Here is a 12,512-nt window from a genome sequence, read left to right as displayed (position 1 = left end):
CTCTGCACATACATCATTCAAACCTCACACTGTAGGAACAAGAAGAGAAACTGATTTTTGAGCGGAGGGGAGCTTTAAAATGTTCTTAAAATTAAAATAAGAGGGAGGAGAATGTAGACTCTACACTTGAAAGTTTGGGGCCCAATAGGTAGTCACCCATTGTGAAATTGTGCACACATCACTGACATAAATGTCTTTAAATTGTAATTTCTAACCTGAATATCCTTAAGTGACTTTTGTCAGTCGAGTGACTTCATCATATTTGTCCTGCTAGTGTCTTGACACGGCACCTAAAGTATTAGACTTAATCGATCCAAGCCCTTTTAACTAAAAACCAAATACATTCTTAACTAGCAGACTGCAGTCATAGCCGTAGTCTGTCATTAAACAAATAAAGGGAGGGTCCAAGCCAAAAACACGAATATACCACTACAAAAAGCAAAGATTCCAGTTTTTCTTCCACTCTCTCTCTCTCTCTCTCTCTCTCTCCCAGCCATGAGATGAGCTCAGTGGATTTGTTGAGTAATGGACTCGAATGATCAAAGCCATCCAGAGTAAGTCATGTGTGAGAGACAGAGAATATCAAACCCAGTGAGAGTTCAGCGGGTTGATGTATGACAGGTGAGCCGCAGCTGGGCTCTTATGAAGAACATATGAGCTGGTCGCAGCTTCTCACGAAGCGCCTCAAGACAGAGAGGAAGAGGAGGAAGCTGAGAGGATGCAAGTTTTAGATTCCTGGGCCGAATTGTAAAAAAACACAATTTTTTTGGGTGGCTCTTGAAGTGGGGTTCGTGGACTTTTAGGGGCCCTTGGGAGGTTCCAGGGGGTACTCCAGCAAGATGACAAGCAGTTTATTTGTTTTATTCCACTATAAATCAATTAGGGGATGTAAAGAATGATAAATGAGTGAATGAATGATAATTATACCTTCCCCTCTAACCAACACGAGCAACTTTTAGTGGCCATATTGCCCCTTTAATGTGAGTATTTAAGAGGCCTAAAGCATAATTAATAACCTCTGGCCTATTGCATCATTTCGACTACAATGCTGGTCTATATAATAAAGTGGACAATGTCTCACCGTTTGACCCTGATGATCTGGTCTCTCATGGGCTTGATGTCCTGAAAACTTTGCTGGTTGACCAGACTGTAGACCAGAATGAAGCCCTGGCCGTTCCTGATGTAAAGGTCCCTCATTGAGGCGAACTGCTCGGTGCCGGCTGTGTCTAGGATCTCCAGCACCGACGGCGAGGAGTCCACCTCGATCTCCTTCCTGTAGAAATCTTCAATGGTCGGGTCGTACTTCTCTATGAATGTCCCGGTGACAAACTGGACCGTCAGGGCGGACTTCCCCACCCCGCCGCTGCCGAGCACCACCACCTTATACTCCCGCATAGCGCTCCCGTGGAGTTAAATCCGGCATGCAGAGAATAAAGTCTACAGCAGCGGATGGAAGGAACGCATCCCCAACGCACAGCCTCGCCCGGACTCACACTACAGCCATGACACAGGAGCAGCCTGCGGTAAATGAGATGCTCTTGCAGTTATAGGCGGGTGAAGTGAGAAGATGCTGGAGCATTTAGCCCTGAGATGCACAGCCACAGCCTCTACTGGAATATTCCCACGCTATCTTGCAGGGACACCATTCCAGAGGCATCCATAATGCAATAAGGCGTCGGTGTGGTAAAAATAAGATTGGCTATTATTAGAAGCAACTAGACGGCACATCTTTTTATGCGCCGACAAAACAGAAGGCTAGCACTACATTTCTCTGCACAGTGGGGCACAGTTAAAGGCAAAGAGCAGATTTATCCTTAAAGACTACAGAGCTGGGAATCCACGCCTCTGGAGTCGGTGCATCCACTGGATGTTGCTATTTCCTGGAATATATGGGGGGTGATTAGTGCCACACAGAGGGGCAGTGGATGGAGAGAAGCAGGGACGTTTCTGACAGGGATATAATATGTAATATAATATAATATAAATAATAATATTGTGTATCATTTTTGGTTTATATTTTGGATATTTTTTTTATTTGCTCTGGAAACACTGTCACCAAATACAGGATAGCAAACTAATAAATGGAGAGTGCTACCAGAATGGAAAACTATACTGCAAGACAAAATAAAATAAAATAAAATAAATAAAAATATGTAATTGCAATCAGAATCACAAATATATAAGTATTCATAAATCCACATTGCTTATTGCCTAATAATAATGCACCCCCTAAAATCTGGCATAATGAAAACCATTATAGCCATTATACCAGCTTTATCCGCTAAATAATTATGACATTTGTGTAAAAAATATTGTTAATAACTATTAAATAGGCTATTAATTATCCAGGCCATTCTAAAGAATGCACAAAACTATTAATGTCATGGATTTAGCATTAATTATGACGACAAACAGACTTTCTCTCAGCAACTCTGACTGACTGCTCATTGCCTTCCAAAATTGTCACAAATATTTGTTGCAAAAATAGTTCTTCTTAAGGTTTGGAGGGATTCTCATCGGCTGTGCCCAGGGGCAGATCTAAAGAAATATTCATGCAGTGGCAGGAGGGTGGCATGGAGTAGGGGTGGCAGAAATATATGCTGATTTAATCACAAACTATCGCATATAGGCCCCCAAATGAAGATATTTGAGCTCAAAAACATAATATTACTGTTGAAAAAGCTAGGTAAAGTCAGTGAATAAAAGACTAAAGCTATAATATGTATGAGGGGATTTCCACCCATACACAAAACCACACAATAAACTTTATACTGAAAATTCCCTGTTCAAGGGAAAATATGTTTTTTAGAAGACTTGAGAGGAAATGCTTTCTGTTATGTAATTATAGAGTAAATATGATCATATTAACACGAAGGCAGACAAACACTGTTGGTGTGTACTTTTCTACCTAGCTATAGCTAATGTCTGTGCAATCTGCAACCTCACTGCTAGATGCCACAAAATTTTACACACTGGACCTTCATCTAAGTTATTGTGATACATTTGACACCAAACTGGGGTGGCACCAGGCAGCCCTCTGCACTAAAAAAAGGATCAAGCCTCACCACCGCACAAGTTTTGTCAAACATTAACAATGATAGGGGAAGCAAATAAAAAGGATATAAGTTGCATTTTAGTGAAATAAAGGTCAGCACAATGGCAGCAACTCTTGTTTATTTTCCCTACATTATTCATTTTCATTCAACTTAATTTCACTCCATATGTTTCCCCTCGTCATCCACGCCCCCTGCAGTGGGACAAAGCCACTCTCACAGTTTGAGAACCACTGACAAGGCAAAAAAACAAGGAAAAATCATCTTCAGCATCCACCACCTCCTGTCTCTGCAAACTCTGTGGCATAATGTCTCAATATTTCAGTCATAATTCTAATGGCCACGAGAGGGCTTTGTCCCTTGAATGTTATTTTGTTTCTAGGGCATTTGCTAAAATGACTTTTAAAGACTTAGCGGTCACGAAACCTGCGGGGAACCGGTTAAGCGCCCATTAGACGACGGGAGTTGTTCGAGACCGGTCTCAAATGAATTTTCTGAATGTGCCGACCAGCAGGGTGCTTCTAACATTCTATCCGGTGCTCTCGACCTGCTGTCAACAGAGACATGGCCCTACTTTTTCACACATCACGGTTGGGTAGTATGGCAACTGTACTACAGCTATTAAAACAGTGGTATTAATGACCCCTCATATAGATATTTTTTCAAAAAAAACTCCACTGCAGTAACAGGAAATGACATACAAAACAACAAATAAGAGTTAGCTTCTCCCAGTCCGAGGCCTTATCATTATGTTTATCATCTGTGACAATAAATGTCATTCTAGAGACCGACTTTAATAAAAGCAGCATCATTTTTGTGTATTTGTAGAGCTGGTTGTTTTAATTCACCTGTGATCTGCTGTTTATTTACTTCTATGGTAGTGGTTCCCAAAGTGGACTTCAGAGACCAACAGGGGTCTTTGAGGGGGCCCTGAAGAAAGACTAGGGGTCAGAGATATTTCAGTCAAAGGACGTTTAGCCTTACAGTTACAATCCTGCAACAAGTTAAAAAGCTAATGTGTCGTTGGGGGTCACTGAAATGAGTCTGGGACACAAACGGGACCTTTACATGACACAAATAAGAGACACAGGCAAAAACCATTCATTTGATTTTCTTTATTTCTTTCTTTCAATAGATTTTACACTATCTTGCTGGAACCAAAGAAACATTTGACTATAGAAACATAAAATAGCACAAAATATATGCAAAAAGAATACACTGAAAAATGATTACATTGAAACTATAAATCCGATGAGGGTCTTGTCAATTTATCTTTACTTTGTTGGTAGGGCGCACTGCAACCATGATGGCACAGGCAGTCACCGGTCCTAACCTGCAGTCTCCAGTGTAGTGCACTCTGCTGGCTAAAGCTGTGAATTACAAGCTCTGAACAGTTCCATTGTAAGGCAATGGGACAGAAAGATCTCACTACAGATTTTGGAGACGAGAGGTAAAGATCAACGACTGTTCACTCTGTCGCAGTCGCCCGTTTTGGCCTTGTGATGCTCACATTAAAACTTTAAAAAATGGTTTTAGATATAAAGATACATATTTGAAATGAAACTGAGAAGGGATTTGAGAAGAGAGACCCTGTTCAGGTCTCTCGAATAAATTTCTTTAAGAGCTCCTTAAAACATAAAACCTTAAGCACGATGGACTCAAGATAAGGCAAAGTGTTTGGATAAGCTGAGTCTGCTCAGTTGACCAACTGCTCAGAAAGTGCTTACATTTTTTACCATCAATCATTGCGAACACATTTTCAAAAAAAGACGTTACATCTCAAGAGGATTCCATACACAAGGGCATTGTGGGTCACCAAATGAGGACATTTTGTGTGTACAGACTTTTTTCTTTTCACTAGAAACATTCAGTACGTTATCGTTTAGTAAGAAAGGAAAAATATTGTGTCTCATGCAACATGTTGAATTAAAGTTATTTACTGGTAATATCTGCTTTTGATTGATAAACAGATTTACTGGAGTAGCAGGGGGCAGAAAACCTCGAAACCCTTAAAGGAAATGAAAAACAGATCACATCTTTGAACAATATGAAAAGTGCAATCCTTAACTCTAGTGATACATACGCCTCGAATAAAATGTCTCGGTGTGGAACCTAAAGGTCCTTTGTCGGGGGAAGAGTTGTACATCTGAACTTATTAATTTATAGATTATTTAGTTCTTATATATATATATTTATATATAATCTATGTAACATTGATGACTTTAAATCTATTTAAGTGTTACAGTCACAGCACTATAGAGGCTGTTATTTGCTAATGAAAATATTAGGTCATTGTCATAATCTCAGTGAAGAATAAGAAATGTTCATATCTTCTTTACAATCTACCTTGTGTACAGTGTTCTAGCAAAAAGAAACAAAAACTCAACTTAACAATGTCATTTACAAAAATACCGAACTTTAGTAATTGCAACATTTGGTTGCCACAGCAACAACTTAATATTGTTATGAAATACTATTATACTAGAGTGAAAAGTACATCTTTTTTGAAATTTTCTTCTCTTTTTTTGGTAAAATGTCATCTATACAATAAACATTTTTTTTTCCAACAACACAAGCAACTCTATAACTATGCTCATTACTGCAACACCGTGATCTTTTTAATCAATGAGAAGGCAAGAAAGATCCAGTAGCTTTCTATTGGTGGGTTGACTTTTAAGCCCCACCCCTCAGACGTGTGCGACTTCTCATTCGCTGACCTGACAGGTTAGACCTTGAAATGACCAACCGTGCAGAATGTAGCACAGCTCAATAAATTACATTCATTTCAAAATAGAATAGTTAACAACATTGTTTTTGACTAAAATTTGACCAAGAGTAACATAAGATAAATTACAACAAAATAGAACTTTTACCACCTTCCACAAATATTACATACAAATCATAATGCATGTGAAGACAATCAGAGTGAATGAAACCAAAGTGTGAAAACCAGAGTGGAGCACTCTCGTTCCAAGGTATGATTGTGGATTGTCAATGTTAATCAAGCACCATGAATTTACATCAGAACGTTTGGAATAATGGAAAATAGGATTTAGTATCTAGGGTTAAACCTGGATAAAATGCACAAAAAAAAGAGTGTCTAAAATAATAAAATAACAATTTATGACCTTGGCTGAAGGACAAATGATTGTTCTGGGTAGAGGTGGAGATGGTGTGAAGGGTGGGTGGGTTTTTTTGGGGGGGTGGTTCAAACATACCTTGATAATAGACACAACACAAATTTTAAATAACTTTGAATACAATTCTAGAACCGTGAATATAAACTCTCAAAATAAGAGACACTTTACATACATTACACAGTTTACAATACATTTTTTTTCCTCACTCACGTTCCTCATGTAAACTACTCAAACCATGGTAAGAAACGATGGTACACCATGAAAGTCACCACACATTCTACAAAGCTATTTTTGATTTGTCGTTTCTTTAACTTCTTTTTGTTTTTCGATAAAGTCACTTGTGATGTTAACGAACGGTCGCTAGAAAACTGCTTCCAGTAACGGTTCGCAAAAAAATGTGATGTCTTTCCCGAAAAGGTCCGTGTAGCTTCTGATAGCCAGTGTTTTTTTGTGTCTGTGACTTTTTAGTGATACACTCTTGGATGCGTGTGTTGTTGATGAGCATTTTTTAGGCACTTCTACAGTTTTTTCTAAAATGGAACAGGATTATCGGTGATAGTAGGGTTGGACAGGACAACCGACGGTCACAGATAGCCCTCCAGTCGAAGTTCAAGTCATCTTTTGCTTGACGGGCATCGTCAAATGCACTGTTTTTTGTTGTTTTTTTGTTGTTGTTTTTTTTGTTTTGTTTTTTGTTTAGTCTTAGCACTTAAGTCCCTCACCCACCGCCTGAAAAACCTCTCCTACCAGGCCTGGTGTTGTCATCACCTGCTAGACCTCGCTTCAAGTCCCAGTCTGCCGGCAGACCATCAGTCTCCAGGTACGAACACACATGCACACACACACACAAGGCTTGGTATGTCTGGAATGAACCCTCAAGCTTTGTAAAGCCCTTGGCACAGACCCGAGCCTTTAGGCTTTTCGGTAATGGCCACGACTATCTTCTGTCAACACTGGGCACTGTCTCCCCCAGTCCCGACTACATGCAAAAATCCGTGCACAATCTCTCTCCCTGCCCCCGCCTGCCGCTCCTCCCGAACAAAGAACTGAACCCAGCACCGAAACAAATAAAGGGTGCGTTCTGAGGAGCTTTCGCAATGGCAAGAGAGAAAAACGAAAAGAATTTATCGGGGTGTTAAAAAAAAAAAGGTGGCTCTGCTTTCTGGATTCCGCCGACTTCCTCCAAGCTGCGACTTTGGCAAGATGTTTCCGGGGATGAAAAGTTGGCGGGGGAGGGAGGATAAGCTTCATCATGGCATCTTAACAGCATCTGGGGCAGATGAGGGTCACGGCTGGACCCTCGCATGGGCCCCGAGGACATTCAACTTTTGTATAGAAAAGAAAAAAAAAACACGAAGACGAAAACCTTCTTGAAAGCGACGAGTGCGTTGGTGTGGTTGTGCACGGGTTTTTTCTGTGACTCTTCCTGTTTTCCACTTCAACGTTAAGCACTGTAGTTTTCACGTAGTGCAGATCAAGCGTCTCTTTTTTTTCCGAACCAAAGGGATGAACGTTGTGCAGCGGTTTTTAGAATAAATATGAAAGAGAGGGGATCCACGGTACTTTGGGAGAACAGGTGTTAAAATGACCTCTATAGTGTGTCTGCTATGTATGTAGTACTATACATAAGAATATTTTTGACTTTTTCATGTTAATAGTTTTTTTTCTAGCAATACATACAGGATATATCTTTTTTTTGTGTGTGTGTTACACCGGCACTGCAGTTCTTATGGTTAAATTGAAGTGTTACACTCTTAGCATGCAGGTTGCTGGACCTCTATGGGAGAGGTAAGGTAGTATTTACACAGGGGCTGTTTTGGGTTTCCTAGTGCAGCTTCGTGACACTCAATTCCCTTCCTGACGCTTACTTCAGGATGATCTGCAAGGAGAGCGACAGAGAGGCACACACAAGAAAGGGAGGGAGAGAACAGGAGAGAGAAAGTTTAGTTTACCTGTAGGAGAGAAATTTTATTTACTCACATGAATAATGTAAAGTACTGAATCTGCATTGCCAGGGCTCAGTACACAAGTGTGTGACAGTGAAGTTTCAACTGATTTTGATTCATTTAAACATATAATAATATAGGTAACAACACGAGTAGATAAAACTAATGTTTTTATTGTGTTTGGAGTCTCCTAGAGATCTGGGTCAAACAGTATTTGCCTTTTTTTCTGCCTACTTAAGGCCTCAGTGTGCTTCAGACAAAGTGCTTGTCAGATCATCTAACAACGCCTGAAACCACCATAAGGACATCGCAATATGTCCACCGATTTAATGTAACTTCCTGAAATGGACAATCCGACAATCGCGCCCACTTTATGTAGCGAGTGGTCAGGTGTGGAGGAGTGAATTTGAAGTTCTGCTCTGGTACGAATCAGCAGATGAGCTGGTAAATGTCTTGTGTTGTGCCGTTTAATTTGGAAAAAATAAAAGTGGACAAAAATGCATCTGTAATGTCCACTGTCCACTTGTCCACACCCAAAGTTGTAGAGAATGGCCTGTAGTAGTCCAATCATCTTCCACCACAAACAAACCACTCCAGAATTCTTTTGTAACCCGGGCCGAGAACACTTCCTATAAAAGATCTTGGTGCAGTTGTTTTGGTCCTCACCCGAGTACGATTGCTGTGTTCGTACCAAGAATGAAAAACAAACCAGAGCCCAATTCAACCAGACTAAATAACAGGTTGGAAAATCTCCAAATTGGTTACATTCTTTACGTTACTATTTCAGTCACTAGTTGTGTTTACAGCCGAGTGCCTTCGGTTGGAGACTGTCTGAAAGTTATCCTCTTTTGTACATTGCGTCGAGACTCTGAAGACATGCAAAAGAGAGTTCTTGGAGAGAGATCAGGTTGGCAGTGGGATGCAGCCGGCAGGAGGCTATAATCTTATTTCCACTTCACGGTATGGCTCGACTTGACTCTACACAACTTGTTTCGGGTGCCGGCTACTTGTCTTTGACGATTCTCCCTGAACAAACAGCGGTCTGCGGTGTTTTGACTACAACCTGATGGACAACCAAAAAAGACGGTACCAAGTGAGTCGAGTGGTACTGTGCAGGGGAAATGAGGCAAAAGAAGGCAGACTTTTTCCACCACCTCTGAGTGAGGCCATTCGAAACAAACACTTTTGCTTTAAGGCGTTGTTGGACAACACAATTGTACTTTGTTGAAGCATTCTGAGATATTTAGGCATCAGCTGTGTACCGACAACAACGGTCTCCCAGACTGTTGAGACAATGACAGATATATTTGTCCATGAACAGGACTTTTCTGTCCGTTGTTGTGTTGTGTTCACGCCACCTGTCTTGGTGTTTTGTGCAGATAAGAGCTCCTAATTATTTGCACATAGCATTTGACCCAGGCCTGGTTACCTCTGTGTGTATTCTCTCTTGAGGAGATAAAGACTAATCCAGCACATGACAAAGAGCGAGAGAAAAAGACGAAGAGAGAGAGAGAGAGAGAGATTGTCTATTGGGGGAGGGGGGGGACAGGTAGAAGAGCTGCTGGCTGCCATCATGTGGTTACCACTGGCAGCAAGCCGACACAGAACAAAGCTGCATGGTGCTTGTTAATAGACAATAGACAGCCAGCAAAGGACAGAAGCCACTGGTCACATCACACATCACAGAAGGTCACTGCATGTGGAAGAGCGTGTGATGTGCACGGGCTGAGAGGAAAGCCCGCCCGATGGAGCAGTATGGAAATAGGAAAATGTTCCTGGGTGCCAGATGGGTGGGATCAGCCAGATAGGATGGTACACCCCGCCCATCTGGTACCACAGGGGGGGTAAAAAACAAACACAGAGAACTGTTTGCAGGTTCTGTTTGTTTTAGATTTGGCGCAGTAATACTAGCAGCATGTTTCAGGCCAGAACGAGGCAGGAAGAAGACACAGTGGTTGGGTAATTAAATGTGTGTTACAGAATCATGGTGGAGGTCTGAGCTGTTTTAAAGATTAATATCAGATTATTATTCGTCAAGTTGGCGACCTAGATCTATAGTGACCTAGTCTGTTGTCATAGATTAATACAAATGTGTAAGAATACTACAGGAGATGAGGGGCTTGAACCCTGGTCCTCTAGCTGAAGAGCTTCTCAATATAACAATCTCTAATTCTATTTCATTCTAACAACTTATCGTCCCATCAGTTCAGTAAAGTATGTGGTGTAATGCCATGTTCAGACAGTGGAGGGCGCTCCTACTTCACAGTCTCCAGCGAGAGCAGTGACGTTACCAGAGAGCCCAGCACTGTTAACACATGGTTTAGATGAGCTGGAACATGGAATGATGTGATTGGTTACTGCGTGTCATGTCACAGTGACAGCTCGGAGGGTCATGAGTTGACCAGACTCTGAACCTCTCGACACGTCTGCAACACCTTGTCCCTCAGTGCGTGTTTACACTCACTATTTATCTCATTTTATTTACGTCTGAGCTCATCAACACATGTGTCTTGCTGTGTTTGTATCTTTAAGCACGAGATTCATTATCATTTAATTCTCCTCACTGCGTTCTGGCTAAACTGTCTCGGGCCAGGGTATACGTGTAAGAAGGCACGTAACAATTAGGGGGATGCTAATGGCTGAAGCTAACCAGCTAGCATTGGGACAAACTCAGGATTTGCTGCTCACAGTTTGGGACTGAGAGGTTGTTTATCAGCTGAGACAATGACGTCTGCAGCGTGTGCTCTTAAAGAAAAAAAAAAAAGAAAGGGAAAAGAATCTGGGTGTTTATTCTGAAAAAACCATACGGTGGGGATGACTGTAGTAAACGAGGCGTGTACTGTATGCAGTACAGCTGGTGATGATACAGTGAGTGTTAACTGTGTCCTAGCTGGAAGGATCTTTATGCAGAGCGGGGAGGGTGTTGGGGCGGGTGGGAGAGAAACAGAGAGGGGGGACAGAAGGAGACAGACAGCGAGGGCTGACGTCAGTGTTTCTCCGGCTCCTTGTCCCACATGCATCTTTAAAGAGCAGCTCTGCTTCCTGCTGCTACTGCTGCTGCATGCCAATTACAGGAAAGAGACGGTGACTCACAGGAAGTGCACACACTGCTGGCCTATGAGGGGCAATAAAGCACAAGGTACCGGGGGCCAGATCTTTGGTTAATGATGGAAGGGGAATATCAGAGAAATTACATTTCTTTTTTATTTTATTTTAAAATGAACCTGTGATTTTTATGTTTTACCTCGTGAGCTTCCACTCTCATTTTATTCACTCCAGATGGGATATAGCAACTTTTTTAAAAAATATTGTTAGAGGCTTCAATTATATAAGAACTCAACACACATGCAAGGAGACTGGATTTCCATAATACCTTTGTACCTGTAGAACACTTCTCATCTGTGTGTCCTCAAGGCACCTCTATACTGAACTACCAGTAAATGATTGCCAGCTGCGTGAGGTTAGAGTGCCAGCATTGTGCTGAAATTTCCAGGTTTAAAATGGGGCACACATGCGTCACTCTGGTATTCAAACCTGGCCCTGCTTCCCTGGCTCCTGCTGACACGCAGCAACAGGAGAGCCGCCGATCAGAAGCCATTTTTAGACAGCTTCTGTGATCATTTTTCCTGTGTCTGTCTCACCCTGACAAGCGCGGCACGTAACTGTTTCCTCACATGATATATCCTCCCTTTTCATCCGGCGACCAGGGAAAGGTAAAAAGGTGAAACTGGGGACGAGTAGAAACAGGAGAAAAGGGGGAAAAAAAACAACATCGCAGCTGTGAGTGCTGCAGAAACTGTCTGTATGTATTTGCTTGAATGTGTGTGTTTGCATAGCACACAAGCAGTACAAATGATGGCCCCTATTGCAGATGGAGAGGCTTATTTGACAATAACGAGAAAAGTGGAAAATAAAACTTAAAACAGAACATGCAAAACAAAACCAGGAAGAAGTGCAACACAACACAACTACTACTTTGCAAATGTGGGAGCTCTGAAGAAGTGCTTGTTGGGAGTGCCTAATGGGGCTGTGCACGGCGTTTTTGTTTTTTTTTACAAGAAATACAATACGGTGCACTTGCTGAGGTAGCCCCCTCGGCTTCAAATTCTCTGGAAAATACCCACTCACGGGCTTTGGTGCCAGCGTGAGTTTGGCCCCGGTGCAGGCGGATGGATGGATGGACAGGGGCTGGGTGTGGGCTAAGGCTCAGCTGCAGGTTATAGCAGCACATTATTAGAAGGCAGTACTTATTCAGAGCTCCAGGGACTGATGAAAGAAAGCTTTAAAAGGAGCAAACCTGATTGGCTGGTGCTGTTGCTGCGTAGGGGACACTTGTGGCAGGAGTTGTTGCTGCAGAGACAGTAGCAGGCGTA

General features: G+C 41.9%; 2 protein-coding genes across 12 annotated transcripts in view; both read right to left on the bottom strand.

The window, feature by feature from the left end:
• Window positions 1-1,826, bottom strand: part of LOC118340130 (ras-related protein Rap-2a-like) — a 13,976-nt gene extending 12,150 nt beyond the window's left edge. The window contains exon 1 of the mRNA XM_035677996.1: window positions 1,082-1,826. Coding sequence (XP_035533889.1) covers window positions 1,082-1,395 — 314 coding nt within the window. The 5' untranslated portion in view covers window positions 1,396-1,826. The remainder of the gene's footprint in view (window positions 1-1,081) is intronic.
• Window positions 1,827-4,153: 2,327 nt separating this feature from the next.
• Window positions 4,154-12,512, bottom strand: part of mbnl2 (muscleblind-like splicing regulator 2) — a 53,477-nt gene continuing 45,118 nt past the window's right edge. For 8 of the 11 annotated variants that reach the window (XM_035677642.1, XM_035677638.1, XM_035677641.1 and 5 more), the window contains one exon: window positions 4,154-8,072. In XM_035677642.1, the coding sequence (XP_035533535.1) occupies window positions 7,948-8,072 (125 nt within the window). In that variant the 3' untranslated portion in view covers window positions 4,154-7,947. Of the gene's footprint in view, window positions 8,073-12,436; window positions 12,490-12,512 lie in introns of all 11 variants that reach the window. The other 3 variants (XM_035677645.1, XM_035677647.1, XM_035677648.1) reach the window with 1 other exon arrangement.

This window comes from Morone saxatilis, unplaced genomic scaffold, assembly GCF_004916995.1.
Source record: "Morone saxatilis isolate NCDOM2014 unplaced genomic scaffold, NCSU_SB_2.0 Contig6, whole genome shotgun sequence".
Lineage (NCBI taxonomy): Eukaryota > Metazoa > Chordata > Actinopteri > Moronidae > Morone > Morone saxatilis.
The sequence above is the reverse complement of the archived record's forward strand: the minus strand, read 5'-3'. Positions and strand labels throughout refer to the sequence as shown.